Source organism: Mobula birostris, chromosome 6 (assembly GCF_030028105.1).
Source record: "Mobula birostris isolate sMobBir1 chromosome 6, sMobBir1.hap1, whole genome shotgun sequence".
NCBI lineage: Eukaryota > Metazoa > Chordata > Chondrichthyes > Myliobatiformes > Myliobatidae > Mobula > Mobula birostris.
This window is the reverse complement of record NC_092375.1, coordinates 1290007-1313827: the sequence shown is the minus strand read 5'-3', so window position 1 is coordinate 1313827 and position 23821 is coordinate 1290007. Positions and strand designations below refer to the sequence as shown.

Sequence of the window (23821 nt, the reverse complement as noted above, 5' to 3'; positions counted from 1 at the left end):
AAAGAAAGAGTTAGATAGAGCTGTTAAAGATAGTGGAGTTAAGGGATACGGGGAGAAGGCGGGAACTGGATACTGATTGTGGATGATCAGCCATGATCACAGTGAAATGTGGTACTGGCTCGAAAGGCTGAATGGCCTACTCCCGCACCTATTGTCTTACTGAAATTACCAATAACATTTAATTTATTCAATGTAAAATTGGGTTACATTGCCATGCAAAAGAACTCAAAATTGACAGGTCCATTCAGAACACGCTCACCGCGCACACTGCTCTCAGACCTGAACTAACCCCGTGGCCTCGCCTCGCTTCCCGGGCGAGCGGAATCGAGAAAAGTCGGTGCGCTCCGAGGCTGAGGCCCATCGCGCCATCGCAGGAACCCGCTACCCGACCAATCAACGCGAGAGAAGAAGCAGGGTCGGCTGCTATAGGTTGTTCAAGGGCACGTGACCGGTTCCCGCCGGGCCGTCACAGACACGTGACGCATATCAGCGCGCGCTCTGGGCTAGTACGTCACGTGAGTTGAGGAGGGTGACGTAGGCGAGGGGCGCTGAAGATGGCGGAGTATCTGGCGTCGATATTCGGTACCGAGAAGGACAAGTGAGTGAGGGGGAGCGATTCGCTCAGGCCCTCGGTAACCCGTCGCCTCGTCGCAGGGAGCTCGGGATCCTTATCTGGGGCTGGTAGCATGTCTGCGTTTCAGCGCTCGGCCACCGTGCGGCGGACTAGGCCGTGCGCCTCGCTCTCGGCAGCGAGGCCCCATGGCCACGGGGCGGGGGGGGGGTGGTGGGGGGAGAGGAGTGCGGGTGGCTAGCCGGCGGCTGGGGGCCGGGGGCTGGGGGCTGGGGGCTGTGGGGATTTCGGTAGCTGGGCCGCGCAGTCCCACACGCGCTTCTCCCATTGCTCCGTCCGTGCGTTCATGGAGTTCCATGAGGGCTTTTCTCGTGGTTCTGATCAGGAAAAGCAGTGTTAGAAACGTTTACTCGTATTTTTTTCAAATATGTGGTCTCTGGGAGCTACTTACTTACACCCCAGCACCCCTACTGGGCATTGGGGGTCGACAGCAGTTCGCCAGAGTCCTCTGTCCTGTGTCAGGTTGAGCCCATCTCCGAAGATGAGGTTTTTGGAGGTTCTGTTGACGTTTCTGGAGCTTTGGGTTTTTACGAGATGGGGTTGCTTGACCCAAGCCCAACCTTTCTCCTTTTGCAGCCGGGTTTGGGACTGTCATGGGAGTTAGAAAGTTGAAAATGTTCTGAAATACATTTTAAACTGGTGGAGAAACATCTACAAAGGGCAAGTTGTAATTACTTGGAGAGCGTGGATTGATAAATAAAGGCACCATGGAGTTGTTGGATATAAAACATCGTGAGATATTTTTAAGTAGTAGATGTTGAATGAGAGATGCAGGTGATATTGTAAATTTGGACTTCCAGGAGACGTTTGATGAAGTACACATAATAGATTTGTCACTATGTTAGAATAAATGAGTTCATAAGCAGCTTTGATAGAGCAATGGACTACATATGTAAAAGATAGGAGTAAAAGAATTTTCAGATGGGAGCGAAGTGTGCAGTGGAGTTTCCCAGTGGCCTGTATAGATAGATATTGATTCCAAAGGAAATTACAGTGTCACAGTACCATTTCAAGTGCACAGGTATACAAACATTAGAAGATAAAAGATAAGTCACCTCAAGCGGTCTAACGGGGGGGGGGGGGGGGTCATCACTTCCTTGTCTGTGGGTTGACTCCTTATAGAGGTTAGTGGCCAAAGGGAAGAATGACCTCATATAGTGCCTTTGGTTATATGAGAGCTCTGTACTATTCAAGTAGTAAGTGTTTCCATATTCAAGAAGGGCAGTGTGTATAAGCCAGAAAAGGGACCAGTAAGTCTTACCTCAATGGTGCTTAATGTACATTTATTATCAATATATGTCACAATATACAACTGAGTTTAATTTTCTTGTGGGCATACTCAATAAATCCAAGAACTATAATAAAATCAGTGAAAGACCACATCCAACAGTGTGGACAAGCAACCAATGTGCAAGACAATGAATTGTGCATGTACAATAGAAAAAAAACAATAGCAAAGAGAAAAGGAATAAATATTGAGATTGTGAGATGAAGAATCCATGAAAGTGAGTCCAGAGGTTGTGGGAATAGTTCAATGATGGGGCAAGTGAAGTTGACCCACTGGTTCAAGAACCTGATGGTTATGGGGTAATAACGTACTGATCCTGATGGTTTTGAGTTCTGAGGCCCCTGTGCTTTCTTCCTGATGGCAGCAGCGTGGCCTGGGTGGTAGGTGGTCCCTGGTGATGGTTGCAGCTTTCCTGTGACACCGCTTCGTGGGGAAGGCTTTACCCATGATGGACTGGGCCGTATCCACTACTTTTTGTAGGATATTCCATTCATGGGCATTGGTGTTTCCATACCATGCTCTGTCAATATATTCGTCACCACAATTACATAGAAGTTTGTCAATGTTTCAGATCTCATGCCAATTCTTCGCAAATTTTTAAGGAAGTAGAGGCCCTCAGTGCTTTCTTCGTAATTGCACATCTCCTGTCTTCTCCCCATAACCTTAAATGCCACGACTAATTGAAACCTATCAACCTCAGCTTTAAATATACTCAGTGACTTGGTCTTCACAGCTCTCTGTGGTAATAAATTCCACAGGTTCACTCTGTTCTAAATGCACGTCCCTCTATTCTGAGGCTGTGCTCTGTGGTCCTAAATTCCCCCACTATGGGAGATATCTTCACTATGTCTACTTTAGGAGAGACAGTAGATGTTGTTTACTTGGATTTTCAGAAGGCATTTGATAAGGCGCCACACATGAGGCTGCTTAACAAGATAAAATTCTATGGTATGACAAGAAAGATGCTAGCATGGATAGCAGGATGGCTAACAGGCAGGAGGCAGCAAGTGAGAATAAAGGGGGCCTTTTTTGTTTGGCTGATAGTGACCAGCGGTGTTCCTCAGGGGTCGGTGTTGGGACCGCTGCTTTTTACATTATTTGGTTAATGGAATTGATCGCTTTGTGGCAAAGTTTGCGGATGATGCAAAGATAGGTGGAGGGCTAGGTGGTGCTGATGGAGCAATGCAATTGAAGCAGGACTTCTGGAAATCGGAAGAATTTACAAAAAAGTGGCAGATGGAATTCAGTGTTGGGAAATGTATGATAATGCATTTTGGTAAAAGGAACAATTCGTGTGAACTATTATCCAAATGGGGAGAAGGTTCAAACATCAGAGGTGCAGAGGGACTTAGGAGTCCTCGTGCAAGACTCCCAGAAGATTAATTTACAGGTTGAGCCTGTGGTAAAGAAGGCAACTGCAATGTTGGCATTTATTTCAAGGGGAATAGACTATGAAAGCAAGGAGATAATGCTGTTTATTTCAAGGGGAATAGACTATGAAAGCAAGGAGATAATGCTGTGAATTTATAAGACACTAGTCAGGCTGCACTTGGAGTATTGTTGTCAGTTTTGGGCACCGTATATCAGAAAGGATGTGTTGTCATTGGAGTGTGTTCAGAGGAGGTTCACGAGGGTGATTCAGGTAATGAAGGGGTTAACACATGAGGATTTGGCAACTTTGGGCCTGTACTCACTGGAATTTAGAAGACTGCTGGGGGTGGGGTGGAATCTCATTGAAATCTACCGAACATTAGAGCTGTTGGGAAGGGTTTAAACTAATATGACTGTGGGGTGGGAACCGGAGTGAAGGGACTCAGGATAGGATAGATGATAAAAAAGCAAAGATTATGTACAATCAGACTGTAAGGAAGGGCAGGCAGATTATAGGATTATAGCCAGCAGGGTGAGTATCAGTGCATTAGGGATATAGGTGGCAATACTGTAGTTGAAATGTTCTACAGGTCAACGTTCACTAATCTGGCACCACTGGGACCTGAGGAGTGCCGGATTAGTGAAAATGCCGAATTACAGAAGGATCACATTAGGCATAGTCAGTGCCAGATATCGAAGGAACTGGATTACAGGTAGTCGGATTAGTGAAGGTCGACTGTATCCTAATGCATGAAGTAAAAGAAATATGGTGGATGATCTTGTTGCGCTATTACTATTCAGGTAGGATGTTGTAGATAGGAGCTGAATGTCCAAAGTTGCACATTGTATCAGAAGGATAGAGGGGAAGGCTTGGCTCTGCTGGTAAAGAATAGCATCAAATCAAGTGGAAAGATGTAATTTAGGATTGGAAGATGTTGAATCCTTGTGGGTTGAGTTAAGAAACTGCAAGGGTAAAAGGACCTTGATGGCAGTTATATACAGACCTCCCAAAAGTAGCTGGGATGTGGACCACAGATTACAACAGGAAATAGGAAAGGTGAGCCAAAAGGGCAATGTTATGGTAGTCATGGGAGATTTCAACATGCAGGTCAATTGGGAAAATCAGGTTGGTAATGGAGCTCAAGAGAGTGAGTTTGTTGAGTAGCTCTTTCCAGAGCAGTTTGTCATTGAGCCTGCTAGAGATTCAGCTGGACTGCATTGGGTGTTATTCATGAACCAGAGGCGATTAGGAAGCTGAAGGTAAAACAAACCCATAGGAACCTGTGATCACAATATGATTCAGTTCAACTTGAAATTTGATAGGGAGAAAGTAAAGTCTGATGTTGCAGTGTTTCAGTGCAGTAAGGGAAAATTACAGTGGTATTAGAGGAGTTGACCAGAGTAAATTGGAAGGAGCTGCAGGCAGGGATGACAGCAGAGTAGCAATGGTGTGAGTTCTGGGGAAAAATGAGGAAGGTTCTGGATAGATGTATTCCAAAAAACAAAGAGATATTTTAATGGCAAAATAGTACAACTGTGGCTGACAAGGGAAGTCAAAGCTAATGTAAAAGCAAAACAGAGGTCATATAACAATATGAAAATTAGTGGCAAGACAGAGGATTGTGAAGCTTCTAAAGACCTCCTACAGAGAGCAACTAAAAGAATCATGAGGAGGGAACCAAGGAGATATGAAAGCAAGCTAGCAAACAAAATCAAAGTAGATAATAAAAGCTTTTTCAAGTATGTAAAAACAGATATGAGTGGATATAGGACTGCTAGCAAATGAAGCTGGAGAAATAATGGGAGCCAAGGAGATGGCAGATGAACTAAATGAGTATTTTGCATCAGTCTTCACTGTGGAAGACACTGACAGTATGCCAAATGTTGAAGGGCACGAGGAAAGAGAAGTGAGTGTGGTTACTATAGCAAGGGGGAAGGTGCACGAAAAGCTGAAAGACCTAAGGCTATATAAGTTACCGGGACCAGATAAACTGCACCCCAGGGTTCTGAAAGAGGTAATGATAGCGATGGTGGAGGCATTAGAAATGATCTTTCAAATTTCATTGGACTCTGGCATGGCGTCAGAGGACTGGAAAGTTGCAAATGTCACTCCAAACTTTAAGAAAGGAGAAAGGCAGCAGAAAGGAAATGATAGACCAGTTAGCCTGACCTCAGTGGTTGGGAAGCTGTTAGAGTCAATAGTTGAGGACGAGGTGATTGAATACTTGGTGACACAGGACATGATAGGACAAAGTCAGCATGGTTTCCTTGTAGGGAAAATCTTGCCTGACAAACCTGTTGGAGTTCTTTGAGGAGATTACAAGTAGGATAGATAAAAGGGGATGCAGTGGATGTTGTATATTTGGATTTTCAGAAGACCTTTGACAAGGTGCTAACGTCTGCTGCTTACCAAGTTAAGAGCCCATGGTATTACAGGAAGTTTACTGGTATGGTTAGAGTATTAGCTGAGAATAAAGGGTAGGCCATTTAAAACGGAGTTGAGGAAAAACTTTTTCACCCAGAGAGTTGTGGATCTGTGGAATGCTCTGCCTCAGAAGGCAGTGGAGGCCAATTCTCTGGATGCTTTCAAGAAAGAGCGCTTCATGATAGCGCAGTCAAGGGATATGGGGAGAAGGCAGGAACAGGGTACTGATTGTGGACGTTCAGCCATGGTCATAGTGAATGGTGGTGCTGGCTCAAAGGGCCGAATGGCCTAGTGCTGCACCTATTGTCTATTGTTAGAAAATGCATTGTCATATACTTTGGTATAAGAAATAAATCTGCAGACTACTTTCTAAATGGGGAGAAAATCCAAAAATCTGGGATGCAAAGGGATTTGGGAGTCCTTGTGCAGAACACCCTAAAGATTAACTTGCAGGTTGAGTCAGTGGTGAGGAAGGCAAATGTTATGTTAGCATTCATTTCAAGAGGTCTAGAATAGGAGAGCAGGAACATGATGCTGAGGCTCTATAAGGCATTGGTGAGGCCTCACCTTGAGTGTTGTGAACAGTTTTGGGCTCCTCATCTGAAAAAAGGATGTGCTGGCATTGGATAGGGTCCAGAGCAGGTTCACAAGGATGATTCTGGCAATGAAAGGGTTATCATATGAAGAACGTTTGATAGCTCTGGTCTGTACTCGCTGGAATTTAGAAGGATGTTGGGGAGGGATCTCATTGAAACCTTTTGAATATTGCGAGGCCTAGACAGAGTAGATGTGGAGGTGTCTTAGACAAGAGGGCACAGTCTCAGGATAGAGGGGCATCCATTTAAAACAGGTGCAGAGACATTTCTTTTGCCAGAGGGCAGTGAATTTGTGGAATTTGTTACCATATGCAGCTGTGGAGGACAGGTCCTTGGGTGTATTTAAAGCAGAGTTTGATAGGACCTCCAGGGTTTTAATCCCAGGATTGCTACCCGTGCCACATGCTTGTGAGGCTAGAAATAGGAAGATAATGTGCTAAATACGTGGCTAAGGAGTTGGTGCAGGAGGGAGGGCTTCATATTTCTGGACAATTGGGCCTTGTTCCAGGGAAGGTGGGACCTGTTCCGAGGGGACGGGTTGCGCCTGAACTGGAGGGGGACTAACATTCTTGCAGGAAGGTTTGCTAGTGCTGCTCTGGGGTGGGGGGGGGGAGTGGTTTAAACTAGATTTACAGGGGGAGGGGGACCAGAGTGTTGGAGCAGATAGTGAGGTGGAGGAGGATAAAGGTCATGCGAGAACTGCAAGTATAGTGCATGGAGTAAAGCCGGATCTAACAGATAAAGAGGGTTTGAGAAAAGAGAAGCAGAATAAAGGGTGTGAAGGTAGTAAGGTAGAAGGGCTAAAGTGCGTGTACTTCAATGCAAGAGGCATCAGGAAGAAAGGTGATGAACTGAGAGCTTGGATACATACATGGAATTATGATGTAGTGGCCATTACAGAGACTTGGCTGGCACCAGGGCAGGAATGGATTCTCAATATTCCTGGATTTCAGTGCTTTAAAAGGGATATAGAGAGGGGGGAAAAGGGGAGGAGGGTGGCATTACTGGTCAGAGATACTATTATAGCTACAGAAAGGGTGGGTAATGTAGCAGGATCCTCTTTTGAGTCAGTATGGGTGGAAGTCAGAAACAGGAAGGGAGCAGTTACTCTACTGGGGGTATTCTATAGACGCCCTGGTAGCAGCAGAGATACAGAGGAGCAGATTGGGAGGCAGATTTTGGAAAGGTGTAAATATAACAGGGTTGTTATCATGGGTGACTTTAACTTCCCTAATATTGATTGGCACCTGATTATTTCCAAGGATTTAGATGGGGCAGAGTTTGTTAAGTATGTCCAGAACGGATTCTTGTCACAGTATGTGGACAGGCTGACTAGGGGAAATGCCATACTAGATCTAGTACTAGGTAATGAACCGGGTCAGGTCACAGATCTCTCAGGTGAGCACCTGGGAGACAGTGACCACTGCTCCCTGACCTTTAGCATTATCATGGAAAAGGATAGAATCAGAGAGGACAGAAAAATTTTTAATTGGGGAAGGGCAAATTATGAGGCTATAAGGCTAGAACTTGTGGGTGTGAATTGGGATGATGTTTTTGCAGGGAAATGTACTAAGGACATGTTGTCGATGTTTAGGGATCTCTTGCAGGGTGTTAGGGATAAATTTGTCTTGGTGAGAAAGATAAAGAATGGTTGGGTGAAGGAACCATGGGTGACAAGTGATGTGGAAAATCTAGTCAGGTGGAAGAAGGCGGCATACATGAGGTTTAGGAAGCAAGGATCAGATGGTTCTATTGAGGAATATAGGGTAGCAAGAAAGGAGCTTAAGGGGCTGAGGAGAGCAAGAAGGGGGCATGAGAAGGCCTTGACAAGTAGGGTAAAGGAAAACCCCAAGGCATTCTTCAATTATGTGAAGAACAAAAGGATGACAGGAGTGAAGGTAGGACTGATTAGAGATAAAGGTGGGAAGATGTGCCTGGAGGCTGTGGAAGTGAGCGAGGTCCTCAATGAATACTTCTCTTCGGTATTCACCATTGAGTGGGAACTTGATGATGGTGAGGACAATATGAGTGAGGTTGATGTTCTGGAGCATGTTGATATTAAGGGAGAGGAGGTGTTCCTCCAACCTGAGTGTGGCTTCATCTTTACAGTAGAGGAGGCCGTGGATAGACATGTCAGAATGGGAATGGGACGTGGGCCGTGGATAGACATATATGTGTTGGTTTAATGAGTCAAGTCTGTGCCAGATTATACTGGAATGGGCTTTGTCATCCAGCAAGGAAACGCACACAGTATCTCGAGTACCCCAATTATTGGCGAGACCCGACGCAGACTGGGAGACCGCTTTGCTGACAATCTACGCTCTGTCCGCCAGAGAAAGCAGGATCTCCCAGTGACCACACATTTTAATTCCACATCCCATTCCCATTCTGACATGTCTATCACGGCCTCCTCTACTGTAAAGATGAAGCCACACTCAGGTTGGAGGAACAACACCTTATATTCCGTCTGGGTAGCCTCCAACCTGATGGCATGAACATCGACTTCTCTAACTTCCGCTAGGCCCCACCTCCCCCTCGTACCCATCTGTTACTTATTTTTATGCACACATTCTTTCTCTCACTCTCCTTTTTCTCCCTCTGTCCCTCTGAATATACCTCTTGCCCATCCTCTGGGTCCCCCCCCCCCCCCCATCTTTCTTCCCGGACCTCCTGTCCCATGATCCTCTCGTATCCCCTTTTGCCAATCACCTGTCCAGCTCTTGGCTCCATCCCTCCCCCTCCTGTCTTCTCCTATCATTTTGGATCTCCCCCTCCCCCTCCAACTTTCAAATCCCTTACTCACTCTTCCTTCAGTTAGTCCTGACGAAGGGTCTCGGCCTGAAACGTCGACTGTACCTCTTCCTAGAGATGCTGCCTGGCCTGCTGCGTTCACCAGCAACTTTGATGTGTGTTGCTTGAATTTCCAGCATCTGCAGAATTCCTGTTGTTTGTAACTTGTGTAAAAGTTTTCTTCCCTCTGCCTCTCTCCCTTCTCGAACAGTGGACTGACATTTGCGGATTTTCAGTCTTCTGGAACCATTCCAGAGTCTCGTGATTCTTAAAAGATCATTATTAATGTTTCCACAGTCTCTTTAGCCACTTCTTTCAGAACTCTCGGGTGCACGCCATCGGGTCCAGGTAACTTATCTACCTTCAGACCTTTCAGTTTCTCAAGCACCTTCTCTCTAGTTATGGTAACTTCACACAGTTCATGACTTCTGACACCTTGAACTTCCACTATATTGCTAGTGTCTTCCACAGTGAAGACTAATACAAAATACTTATTCAGTTTGACCACTATTTTGTTGTTCCCCCATTACTACCTCTCCAGTATCGTTTTCCAGTGGTCCACTCTCGCCTCTTTTTTACACCTTATGTATCAGAAGAAATTTTTGGTCTCCTCTTTAATATTATTTGCTAGCTTACTTTTGAATTCCACCTTTACCTTAATGACATTTTTAGTTGCCTGCTGTTGGTGTTTAAATGCTTCCCAATTCTCTAACTTCCACTAATCTTTGCTCTACTGTATGTTAATCCTAAATTCTAGTCCTCTTGAAATGAATGCCAATATCGCATTTACTTTCCTTACCACTAACTGGATCTGCAAGTTAACTTTTATGGAATCCTGCACGAGGACTCCCACCTCTACTTTTTGATAGAAAACAGTCCACACTAAAAACATTCCTTCTACCAAAGTACATGACTATACCCTTCTCTACTCTGTATTCCAGCTGCTACTACTTTGCCTATTCTGTCGATCTGTTCTTCTGCAGACCTACTGCTTCCTCAACACTACCTGCCCCTCCACCTATTTTTGTATTGTCCGCAAACTTGGACACACAGTCATCAATTCCGTTATCCAAATTGTTGACATAGAACGTGAAAAGAAGTTGTCTGGATACCAAGCCATGCAGAACACCGCTAGTCACCAGCAGCCTCTCAGAAAAGGCCCCCTTTGTTCCCAGTGTTTGCCTCCTGACAGTCAGTCAATCTTCTATCCATGCTAGTATATTTCCTGTTATACTCTGGGCTCTTGTTCAGCAGCCTCAAGTGCGACACCTTGTCAGAGGCTTTCTGAAAATCCAAGTGAGCATCATCCTCTGATTCTCCTTTGCCTATCTCGTCAAAGGATTCCAACAGGTCTGTCAGGCAAAAATCTCCTGAAGGAAACCATGCTGACATTGGTCTATTTTCAGGTGCTTCCAAGTAAACAGGAACCTTTAAAAATGGCCTCAAACAACTTCCTAACCACTGAAGTCAGGTTAACTGGCTTGTAATTTCCTTTCTTCTGCCTTTCTCCCTTCTTGAAGAGTACAGTGACATTTATCAACTTTCTATTCCTCCGGACCATGTCAAAATCAATTAATTCTTGAAAAATCATTACTAATAGAACATAGAAATCTATAGCGCATTACAGGCCCTTCAGCCCACAATGTTGTGCCGACCATGTAACCTACTCTAGAAACTGCCTAGAATTTCCCTAACACATAGCCTCTATTTTACTAAGCTCCGTGTACCTAAGGGGCTCTTAAAAAGACCCTCTAATGCCTTTACAATCTCTCAGCCCATAGAGTGTATACCATTTGGTCTAGCTGACCTATTTACCTAATGGCAACCACACAATTCTGCACCCTGACACTCGAATTTCTGGCATACTGCTAGAGTCTTCCACGCTGAAGACTGATGTAAAATGCTTATTAAGTTTTATCCTCATTTCTTTGTTCCCCATTATTACTTCTCCAGTGTCATTTTCCAGCAATTCCACTCTATCCTCTTTTTATACAGTGGCATGCAAAAGTTTGGGCACCCCTGGTCAAAATTTCTGTTATGTGAATAGCTAAGCGTGTAAAAGATGAACTGATTTTCCAAAAGGCATAAAGTTAAAGATGACACATTTCTTTGATATTTTAATCAAGAAAACCTTTTTATTTCCATCTTTTACAGGTTCAAAATAACAAAAACGGAAAAGAGCCGGAAGCAAAAGTTTGGGCACCCTGCATGGCAGTACTTAGTACCACCCCCCTTGGCAAGAATCACAGCTGGTAAACGCTTTTGCAGCCAGCTGACAGTCTTTCAATTGTTTGGGGGATTTTCACCCATTCTTCCTTGCAAAAGGCTTCTAGTTCTGTGAGATTCTTGGGCCGTCTTGCATGCACTGCTCTTTTAAGGTCTATCCACAGATTCTTGATTTTGTTTAGGTCAGGGGATTGTGAGGGCCATGGCAAAACCTTCAGCTTGCGCCTCTTGAGGTAGTCCATTGTGGATTTTGAGGTGTGTTTAGGTTCATTATCCTGTTGTAGAAGCCATCCTCTTTTCATCTTCGGTTTTTTTACAGATGGTGTAATGTTTGCTTCCAGAATTTGCTGGTATTTAGTTGAATTCATTCTTCCCTCTACCAGTAAATGTTCCCTGTGCCACTGGCTGCAACACAAGCCCAAAGCATGATCGATCCACCCCAGTGTTTAACAGTTGGAGAAGGGTTCTTTTCATGAAATTCTGCACCCTTTTTTCTTCAAACATACCTTTGCTCATTGTGGCCATAAAGTTCTATTTTAACTTAATCAGTCCACAGGATTTGTTTCCAAAATGCATCAGGCTTGTTTAGATGTTCCTTTGAACCCTTTGAATAGAACTTTTTGGCTGCAATGAGCAAAGGTATGTTTAGAGAAAAAAGGGTGCAGAATTTCATGAAAAGAACCCCCCTCCAATTGTTAAGCATGGGGGTGGATCAATCATGCTTTGGGCTTGTGTTGCAACCAGTGGCATGGGGAACATTTACTGGTAGAGGGAAGGGGAAGGGAAATGTCAACTCAGACCAGGAGAGGCCTGTGTTGGGCATTTTCATGCCTTACAAGGCGCAGATTGGAAGCATGTGTGGGGCGCCACTCACACAGACACCAGAGCAATGTGTGGTTAAGTGCCTTGCTCAAGGACACAAACACGCTGCCACAGCTGAGGCTCGAACTAGCGACCTTCAGATCACTAGATGAACGCCTTAATTGCTTGGCCACGTGCCCAACACTTGGTAGAGGGAAGAATGAATTCAATTAAATACCAGCAAATTCTGGAAGCAAGCATCACACCATCTATAAAAAAGCCAAAGATGAAAAGAGGATGGCTTCTACAACAGGATAATGGACCTAAACACACCTCAAAATCCACAATGGACTACCTCAAGAGGCTCACGCTGAAGGTCTTGCCATGGCCCTCACAATCCCCCGACCTAAACATCATCGAAAATCTGTGGAAAGAGCAGTGCATGCAAGACGACCCAAGAATCTCACAGAACTAGAAGCCTTTTGCAAGGAAGAATGGGTGAAAATCCCCCAAACAAGAATTGAAAGACTCTTAGTTGGCTACAAAAAGTGTTTACAAGCTGTGATACTTGCCAAAGGTGGTGGTACTAGGTACTGCCATGTAGGGTGCCCAAACATTTGTTTCGGGCCCTTTTCCTTTTTTGTTATTTTGAAACTGTAAAAGATGGAAATAAAAAGGTTTTCTTGATTAAAATAATCAAAGAAATGTGTCATCTTTAACTTTATGCCTTTTGGAAATCAGTTCATCTTTTACTCGCTTAACTATTCACAGTAACAGAAATTTTGACCAGGGGTGCACAGACTTTTGCATGCCACTGTATATCTTTTTTAAAAATTGGTGTCCTGTGTTAATATTTTTGGCTAGTTTATATCTTTATCTTTTCGTCTTTTTTCTCCTTATGGCTTTTTTAGTCGCCTTCTGTTCATTTTTGAAAGTTCAGAATCAAAATCAGGTTTATTAGCACCAGCATGTGACGTGAAATTTGTTAACTTAGCAGCAGCAGTTCAATGCAATACATAATATAGAAGAGAAAACCAAATAATAATAAATAAGTAAATCAGTTACAGTATATGTGTATTGAATAGATTAAAAATCATGCAAAAAACAGCAATACTGTATACTAAAAAAGTGAGGTAGTATCCAAGGGTTCGATGTCCATTTAGGAATCCGATGCCAGAGGGGAAGAAGCTGTTCCTGAATCGCTGAGTGTGTGCCTTCAGGCGTCTGTACCTCCTACCTGATGGTAACAGTGAGAAAAGGGCATGCCCTGGGTGCTGAAGGTCCTTAATAATGGACGCTGCTTTTCTGAGACATCATTCCCTAAAGGTGTCCTGGGTACTTTGTAGGCTAGTACCCAAGACGGAGCTCACTAGATTTACAACCCTCTGCAGCTTCTTTTGGTCCTGTGCAGTAGCACCCTCCCCCCCCATACCAGACAGTGATGCAGCTTGTCAGAATGTTCTCCATGGCACTTCTATAGAAGTTTTTGAGTGTATTTGTTGACATGCCAAATCTCTTCAAACTCCAAATGAAGTATAGTCGCTGTCTTGCCTTCTTTATAACTGCATCGATATGACCAGGTTAGATCCTCAGAGATCTTGACACCCAGGAACTTGAAGCTTCTCACTCTCTCCACTTCTGATCCCTCTATGAGGATTGGTATATGTGCCTTCGTCTTACCCTTCCTGAAGTTCACAATCAACTCTTTCGTCTTACTGACGTTGAATGTCAGGTTGTTTCTGCGGCCCCACTCTACTAGTTGGCATATCTTGCTCCTGTATGCCTTCTTGTCACCACCTGAGATTAACCATATATAACCATATAACAATTACAGCACGGAAACAGGCCATCTTGGCCCTTCTAGTCTGTGCCGAATTCTTACCCTATCCTATTCCCACCGACCTGCAGTCAGCCCATAACCCTCCATTCCTTTCCTGTCCATATATCTATCTAACTTAACTTTAAATGACAACATAGAACATTGATTCTATCAACAATGGTTGTATCATCAGCAAATTTATCGATGGTGTTTCAGCTGTGCCTAGCCACACAGTCATGTGTATACAGAGAGTAGAGCAGTGGGCTAAGCACATACCCCTGAGGTGCGCCAGTGTTGATCATCAGTGAAGAGGATATGTTATTATCAATTTGCACAGATTTTGGTCTTCCGGTTTGGAAGTAGAGATACAGAGGCCCAGATTCTGCAACTTCTCAATCAGGATTGTGGGAATGATGGTATTAAATGCTGAGCTGTAGTCGATGAACAGCATCCTGAGCAAGGTGTTTGTGTTGTCCGTTTGGTCTAAAGCCATGTGGAGAGCCATTGAGATTGCGTCTGCCGTTGACCTATTGTGGCAATAGGCAAATTGCAATGGGTCCAGGTCCTTGCTGAGGCAGGAGTTCAGTCTAGTCATGAACAACCTCTCAAAGCATTTCATAACTGTAGATGTGAGTGCTACCAGGTGATAGTCATTAAGGCAGCTCACATTATTCTTCTCAGACACAGGTATAATTGTTGCCTTTTTGAAGCATGTGGGAACTTCCACCCGTAACAGTGAGAGGTTGAAAATGTCCTTGAATACTCCACTAGTTGGTAGGCACAGGTTTTCAGAGCCTTACCAGGTACTCCATCAGGTCCTTCCACCTTGCGAGGGTTCACTCTCTTTAAAGACAACCTAACATCAGTCTCTGAGACAGAAATCACAGGGTCATCAGGTGCAGCAGGAATCTTCACAGCTGTAGTTGTGTTCGCCTTTTCAAAGCGGGCATAGAGGACATTGAGTTCTTCTGGTGGTGAAGCATCACTGCCATTCATGCTATTGGGTTTTACATAGAACATAGAATAGTACAGCACAGTACAGGCTCTTCAGCCCACAATGTTGTGCCAACCCTCAAACCCTGCCTCCCATATAAGCCTCCACCTTAAATCCACTTCTCACTTTGTAGGAAGTAATGTCTTGCAAATCATCTCAATCCTCTAACTTCCCACTAGTTTTTGCTATATTGTGTGCCTGGCTCTTTTGCTTTTCTGCTGTATTTTTGACTTGACTTGTCAGCCACAGTTGCCTCATCCACTATTTAGAATATTCTTTGCAGTGTACTTATCCTGTGCCTTTCTGAATTGTCCCCAGAAACTCTAGCCATTGTTTTTCTGCTCTCACCCCTGTTAGTGTCCCCTTCCAATCAATTCTGGCCAGCTCCCCTCTCATGTCTCTGTAATTCCCTTTACTCCACAGTAATCTGACTTTATCTTCTCCCTTTCAAATTGCAGGGTGAATTCCAACATATTATGATCTTTGCCTCTTAATGGTTTCTTTACTTTCTGCTCCCTAATCAAATGCTGTTCATTACACAGCACCCAATCCAGAGCAGCTGATTCCCCAGTGGCCTCAACCATGCTGCTGTAAAAAAGAAATCTCATAGGCATTCTACAAATTCCCCCTCTAGGGATCCTGCACGAACCTGATATTCCCAATCTACCTACATATTGAAATCCCCCATGGCCATCATAAAATTGCCTTTTTGACATACATTTTCTATCTCCCGTTGTAATTTATATCCCTCATTCTGGCTACTGTTCTGAGGTTTGTATATAACTCCCATCAGTGTCTTTATTTTTAACCTTTTTTAAAACTTTACCCACAAATATTCTACATCTTCCAATCCTACGCCATCTCTTTCTAAGGATTTTGTTTCATTTATTACCAAGAGCCACACCACCCTCTCTGCCTACCTGCCTGTGCTTTCTATACAAGTGTACCCTTGGATATTAAACTCCCAACAATGATTTTCTTTCAGCTACAACTCAGTGATGTATGCACCAATCTCTAATTGCACTACAAGGTCATCTACATTATTCTGTATACAGCAAGCATTCAAATACAACACTTTCAGCTGTGCATTCATCACCTTTTTGATTTTGTCCCCACGGTACACTTCAGTTCATCCCTCTGACTGCAATTTTGCCTGTCATCTGCCTGTCCTTCCTCATAGTCCTTACTACACACTGCACCTAGTTGTATACCAACTTCATCATCCTTAACCCCATCATTCCGGTTACAAATTGCCCTGCCAAATCAGATGTACCTGCTGGATTGCTGCTGTCTTTTGTTACGTGCACAAGTAGGATATATGTGAAAGTTGAGGATATATTATGCATATTAATGCTGTAGTTGGTAATGAGGCATCTCCAAGGCAGGATATAAATCAGCTGCTATGTTAGGTGGAGTTATTGCTGACTTGGAAACATAGAAAATCTACAGCAAGTTACAGGCCAATGTTGTGCCGACCATGTAACCTATGCTAGAAACTCCCTAGAATTTCCCTAGTGCCTAGCCCTCTATTTTTCTAAGCTCCTTGTACCTATCTAAGAGTCTCTTAAAAGACCCTATTGTATCCACCTCTACCACCTTCGCTGGCAGTGCATTCCACGCACTCACTACTCTCTCTGTGGAAAACCTGCCTCAGACATCCCCCTTGTACCTACTTCCAAGCACCTTAAAACTACGCCCCCTCGTGTTAGCCATTTCAACCCTGGAGAAAAGCCTCTGGCTATCCACACGATCAATGCCTCTCATCATCTTATACACCTTTATCAGGTCACCTCTCATCCTCCGTCACTCCAAGGTGAAAAGACCAATTTCACTCAATCTATTCTTAGGTATGCTCTCCAGTCCAGGCAATATCCTTGTAAATCTCCTTTGTACTCTCTCTATAGTATCCACATCATTCCTTTAATGAGGTGACCAGAACCAAACACAGTACTCCCAAGTGAGATCTAACTAGGATCTTCTATAGCTTAACATTACCTCCCGGTTTTTGAACTCAATCCCATGGTTGATGAAGGCCAGCATACCATACGCCTTCTTAACAACGCTGTCAACCCGCGCAGGAGCTTGAGTGTCCTATGGACATGGACCCTAAGATGTTGCTGGTCCTCCACACTGCCAAGAGTCTTGCCATTAATATTATTGAATTGACTTTATTTCTTACATCCTTCACATACATGAGGAGTAAAAATCTTTACGTTATGTCTACATCTAAATGTGCAATCATAGTAATTTATAATAAATAGAACAGTCAATGTAATATAGAGTACACTCAAATCACGCAGCATGAGTTAATCGGTCTGATGGCCTGGTGGAAGAAGCTGTCCCGGAGCCTGTTGGTCCTGGCTTTTATGCTGCGGTACCATTTCTCGGATGGTAGCAGCTGGAATAGATTGTGGTTGAGGTGACTCAGGGTCCCCAGTGATCCTACATGCCCTTTTTACGCAAATTTGACCTGCCAAAATGAACCACTTCACACTTATCTAGGTCCAAAAATGCTCTCCCACCAAGCGATCTGACACCTGCCCAGATTCTTTCCCAATACCAGGTCAAGTACAGCTTCTCTTGTTGGCTTATCTACATGTTGTGTCAGGAAACCTTTTTGAACACGCCTAACAAACTCCACCCCATCTAAACCCCTTGCTGTAAGGAGATTCCAGTTAGATTATGAGAACATTCAGTCCTCTTTTATTGTCATTTAAAAATGCATACATGCATTAAGAAATGATACAATGTTTCTCTGGAGTGATATCACAGAAAACAGGACAAATCAATGACTAACACTGACAGAACCACATAATTATAACATATAGTTACAGCAGTGCAAAGCAATACCATAATTTGATGAAGACCAAAGCATGGGCATGGTAAAAAAAAAAAAGTCTCAGAAGTCCCCGATAGCAGGTGGCAAAAGGGAGAAACTCCCTGCCATAAACCTCCAGGTGTGGTCAACTTGCCGGTGCCTTGGAAGCAGCCGATACTGAGTCCATCCGTCCGAAAACTTCAAGCCTCCGGCCAGCCCCTCTGATACAGCCTCCCGAGCACCTTCGACTTGGCCCTGACCGCTGACATAAGCAAAGCCAAGGATTCGGGGCCTTTTGCTCTGGAGATTCCGGTTACCACACAGTAGCAGCGGCAGCGAAGCGGGCATTTCAGAAGTTTTCCAGATGTTCCTCCGTACTCTCACATCTGTATCCATCAAATCAGAATTGTGCACGGTCCCCTACTTGACAGATTACAGATATCATTCACCAGAGAGGCTGCGCGCGCTGCCATCTTCTCCTTAGTATTAGTATTAGGAAAATTAAAATGGCCCATACAACAACTCTATTATTATTATTATTATTATTATTATTATTACACTGTTGCAGAATCTGCCTCCCTATCTGCTCCTCGATGTCTGCTACTTTTGGGTCTCTATAAAAACACCCAGTAGAGTTATTGCCCCTTTCCTCTTTCTGACTTCCACCCATGATGACTCAGACAATCTCTCCATGACTTCCTCTTTTGCCTTCCTGCCAGTCCTTTTTGAAACATCTAAACCCTGGCACACTAGCAGCCATTCCTGCCCCTGAGACATCCAAGTCTCTGTAATGGCCACAACATCACAGTTCCACATATTGATCCACACTCTTAAGTTCATCTACCTTGCCCGTGATACTCCTCGCATTAAAATAGACAATTCTCAAACCATCTGGCTGAGTGCTTCTTTGTCCTATCCTTCTCCATAAATTCCTTACAAGCAGTCACTAGTTGTGCACCAACCACCCCATCTATTTCAACCCAGATCCAAGATGATAGGAGAAGACAGGATCTCCCCCTCCCACTTTCAAATCTCTTACTAGCGCTTCTTTCAGTTAGTCCTGACGAAGGGTCTCGGCCCGAAACGTCGACTGTACCTCTTGCTAGAGACGCTGCCTGGCCTGCTGCATTCTCCGGCAATTTTGATGTGTGTTGCTTGAATTTCCAGCATCTGCATAATTCCCCGTGTTTGCGTTTTTAAATGGACTGATTAAGGATAGTCAGCATGACTTCGTGCATAGTAGGTCATGTCTGACCAATCCTGGAGTTTTTCAAAGAAGTTACCAGGAAAGTGGATGAAGGCAAGGCAGTGGATGTTGTGTAAATGAACATTTGACAGAGTCCCCCATCGGAGGCAGGTCAACGAGGTTCAGTCGCTCTGCATTCAAGATAAGGTAGTAAATTGGATTAGACATTGACTTTGTGTGAGAGGCCAGAGAATGATAGTGGGTAGTTGCCTCTCTGACTAGTGGAATGCTGCAGGCATCGGTGCCAGGTCTGTTGTTATTGTCATCGATATGAATAATCTAGATGATGTGTTTAACTGGATTAGTAAATTTGTGGAATGCACCAAGATTAGGGGTGTATTGGACAGCAAGGAAGGCTATCATGGCTTGCAGATGATCTGCATCAGCTGGAATAATAGACTCAAAAATGGCAGATGGTATTTAATACACTCTAGTGCAAGTATTGCACTTCAGAAGACCAACCAGCACACACAAAATGCTGGAGGAACTCAGCAGTCCAGGCTGCATCTATGGAAAAAAGTACAGTCCTGCCGAAGGGTCTCGACCGGAAACGTCGGCTGTACTTTTTTCTATACATGCTGTCTGGCCTGCTGAATTCCTCCAGCATTTTGTGTGTGTTGCTTGGGTTTCCAGCATCTGCAGATTTTCTTTTGTTTGTAGGATACCAACAAGGGTAGGTCTTACACAGTGAACAGTAGGGCATTCAGGAGTGCGGTAGAATAAAGAGATCTGGGAATACAGTTCCATAATTCATTGAAAGTGGCATCATATGTAGATAAGGTTGTAAAGAAAACTTTTGGCACATTGGCCTTCATAAATTCAAATACTGAGTACAGGAGATGGGATGTTATGTTGAAGTTGTATGAGACGTTGGTGAGGCCTGTTTTGGAGCATTATATGCCGTTTTGACCGCCTATCTACAGGAAAGATATAAATAAGGTACAGAGAATATTTACAAGGATAATGCCGGGTCTGGACAACCTGACATAGAAGGAAAAATTGAATAGGTTTGAGAGCAGGTTTAGTAGAGGTATACGATATTATGAGGAGTATAGATAGGGTAAATGCAAGCAGGCTTTTCCCACTGAGGTTAGGTGGGACTACAACCAGGGGTTAAGGGTGAAAGGTGAAAAGTTTAAGGGGAACATGAGGGGAAATCTCCTCACTCAGAGAGTCGTGCGAGTGTGGAATGAGCTGCCAGCACAAGTGGTCCATGCGAGCTCAATTTCCACATTTAAGAGAAGTTTGTATAGGTACATGAATAGTAGGTGTACAGAAAGTTATGGTCGCAGTGCAGGTCGATGGGAGCTGGCAGTTTTAATGGTTTCAGCATGGATTCGATAGGCCGAAGGGTCTGTTTCTGTGTTATACTTCTCTTATGACTATGAGAGAGTGTAATGAACTATCTACAAAGTTTAACTGGTTAGAAGGTTTTAATGTAAAATGGTAGAAAGATTAGCAGGTTCCCAGCATGAAAAGTGCAGTTAACACTTCAGATCAAAGGCCCTTCATCAGAACAAGGCAAATTCCAGTTGCAAATATTCAATGTTCTAACTCGTATGGACACTGACTACAGGCTTTTTGGACGCGATTACTTCTGCCAAGACCAAATTTATGGTTACTGACTACAGACTGTCCAGGTTGGAAGTGAGGGAACTTCTTGTTACTGGGACTTCACCCACACAAAGAATAAAAAATCACAACTGTAAGATTTAAAGAGGGGAGAAGCAGCTAGAACTTGAATTTGGTTCTTTAATAGCGACAATATTAGATATTCAACCAAAGAGATAGGATGTGGTCTTTCTGTTCCAGATATGGTTACATTGTTCCAAACTTTACCATTTAAAATTAGTAATTTTTATATAAATGGAAAGAAGCAAATATAAGACTTAACTTGCACTAGGATTGTCCATGATGCTGTGTTTGCTAAGGGAGACTCAGGATACTGAGGCTGCACGTTGCTTAAAGGAATGGTTTTCTGCTTTACATGATCAATGAGGCAGAATCTGGCTTATTATGTAATTATTGAGATACAGTGCAGAGAAGGCCCTTCTGGCCCTTTAAAATTTGTTTTTTTAGCAGCAGTACATTAATGTACAATATATTAAATATTACTCAGTTACAATAGAAATATAAAAATATAGTGCAAAAAGAGAGCAAAATTTGTAATGGTAGTTAACCCATCGTATCAAGTCTTGCACAAAAGAAAGCCCATGAAACTGGAGGGGTGGCAGCATTGTGTTTAGGACATTGACTTTCTGTCATGTGGCATTGGGCTCTGGTATATCAGTTCTTAGGCTATGTCCACACTATACCGGATAATTTTGAAAACGCCGGTTTCGCGTAAAAACGATAGGCGTCCACACCAGGTGATTCTGAAAATACTTCCATCCACATTAAAACAGATATTTGGGCGAATCTCCTCCTACTGGGCATGTGCAGGACATACAGAAAACAAGTGAAGAGGAAACGGTATACTTGGTGCGCGTTTGTCCAGTTACAGACTAGGAAAGCTTAAAAGGAAATTGTCAAACGGAAGACTTGGTGCGCGTTTGTCCAGAAACATTTCCTACAGCCATGGTCTCTTCACCGATGAAAGGGACAACAGCTACAAATAAATGCAATAAGGCTTGTTACTGGGCAAAAGTGAAAGTTGCTGTTACCTCATTTGTTTGCCTTTACATTTGCCATGTCTTTGTATTATTTTGCTGTATTTAACATGTGCAATAAAACAAGTTACTGGGAAAAAGTGACAATTGCATCTATTGAATGTTTGCACAAGCAATACATTAATAAAGCACCTTGTTAAATGTATAAAAGATGTCTGCATCAGTGTTGTCTTGTATTTCCATACAATGTTACATTAGGATGTTACACATCTACTGTCAGTTATTGTTGTGGTGTTGGAGGTTGCGTTTAAGAAAACAATGAAATGCTGTGCTGCCGCCACCATTTGTTCCAGCACGTCATGACAGCGGTTTTAAAATTAGCCGGTTACCCCGTACGTACGATAACGGCCAATGGCATTTTCAGATTTAAACACTCTGGAGAGTGTTTTAGAAAAGCTCCGTTTTTGGGGGAGGAAAACGCCGTTTTAGTGTGGACGGAGGGTCAAAACGAAGAGAAGAAGCTTCGGTTACAGATTTATCCAGTCTAGTGTGGATGTAGCCTCAGACTAGAGGATAGCAGATGGTGGTGGTGCTCCCCAGGGAACAGTGACTATGATTATCCGTGTTGTCTAGTAGTGATAAGTGATAGGACAACATTTATTAATTTCATGGCATAGATCTTTACCCCAGGTGGCATACTCTTCTCTCTTAGAATTCCCCATCCATCTAGAACCCTCCCTTTCACCTCACTCTCCAATTGTATTCAACCTGATACTGATTGTCAGCTGTCCTTCAGTCAGTCAGACCTACTCATTGCTCACTAAGGACTGAGCCCTCGTTGTCCTCAAACCTGCACGTTAAAGGCTGTGAGCTGGAGAAGAACTTGACTTTAGAAAACATGTTAAGCAGGAGCATGAATGGGCTAGTTTTGTCCTTAAATAAATTATTTAATTAATCATTCAATGAGATCACACTTGAATCCAATCTGGGTCTAATCACTATCCTGCCTACTTTGGCCTAATACTGCTCAACTCCGATGTCCTTTAAACCTTGTGCTAAGCCTTTGACAAAATCCCACATGTGGGGGAGGGGGGTGCTGGTCACAAAGGTTCAGAGTGAGGTAGTAATTGTAATTTGGATTCTATATTGGCTTTGTGGGAGAAGCCGGAGAGTGGTAGTAGATGGTTAACTGGTTCGGTGGATGACAACCAAGATGTGGGCATAGCAGCAGGGAAGGGGGCTATTATGGCTTGCAATGGGATCTGGACCAGCTGGAATGTGATGGATGGAATTTAATGTGGACAAGTGTGAGGTCTTAAAAGTGGCAACACAGGTAGATAGGATTGTAAAGGAAGCTTTTGGCACATTGGCCTTCATAGATCTAAAGTGTTAAGTGCAGGAGTTGGGATGTTCTGTTCAAGTTGCATAAGACGTTTGGGGTATTGTATACTGTTCTGGTCACCCACCGACAGCAAAAATCAATAAGACTGAAAGAATACAGAGTTGTTGCTGGGTCTTGAGGGCCCGAGTTTCCAAAGATCCAGAATGCATCAGGAAAAATTTTTCATTTTGATCAGTGATCTGTAATTTTAAGATAATGGACCTTTCTCCAGGTACTCCCTTCACCTTGTGGCCAATTCCCTACATGTGTGTGTCAATCAGGTCACATCTGTATTCCAGTTAGTACAGGCTCAGCCTGCTTAGCCTTTCTTCCTCTCGAGCCACCTCTATCTCTAGTGTTAAAAGAGCTTGATGTCAGCATAGACTCAGGGGGCTGAAGGGCCACGCTGAATGGCATGAGCTTCTGAGCTTATTCTAAATGAGTGAGAAGGTACAGCCAGACATTTAGACCTGCTGCATTGATTGGTGTGCTTACCAGCTGTGTCCTCTTCAACAGGGTCAACTGTTCATTTTACTTTAAAATTGGAGCCTGTCGTCATGGAGACAGATGTTCTCGTTTGCACAACAAGCCCACATTCAGTCAGGTAAGCCTGCCATGTCAGCTTGTGATGTAAACCTGTCAGTATTTAACTCTACCAGAGCTGTTAAGCGTGCTAGCTGTTCACTCAGCTGTCCATAAAAAATACATTGTTAGCACTGTTCACTTTTACAAAAGATTTTCATATCTTTTGGATGTATACTATTAGAACCCTGGGTTGGTGTATCTCTGGGACCTTGAGTTGTCATTGCAGAGTGCTGAGCTTGTG

General features: G+C 43.7%; 1 protein-coding gene across 4 annotated transcripts in view; it reads left to right on the top strand.

Moving 5' to 3' along the window:
* The first annotated feature begins 491 nt into the window (after positions 1–491).
* Positions 492–23821, top strand: part of u2af1 (U2 small nuclear RNA auxiliary factor 1) — an 81779-nt gene continuing 58449 nt past the window's right edge. For 2 of the 4 annotated variants that reach the window (XM_072259807.1, XM_072259805.1), the window contains exons 1-2: positions 492–598; positions 23512–23599. In XM_072259807.1, coding sequence (XP_072115908.1) covers positions 555–598; positions 23512–23599 — 132 coding nt within the window. In that variant the 5' untranslated portion in view covers positions 492–554. The remainder of the gene's footprint in view (positions 599–23511; positions 23600–23821) is intronic. The other 2 variants (XM_072259806.1, XM_072259803.1) reach the window with 1 other exon arrangement.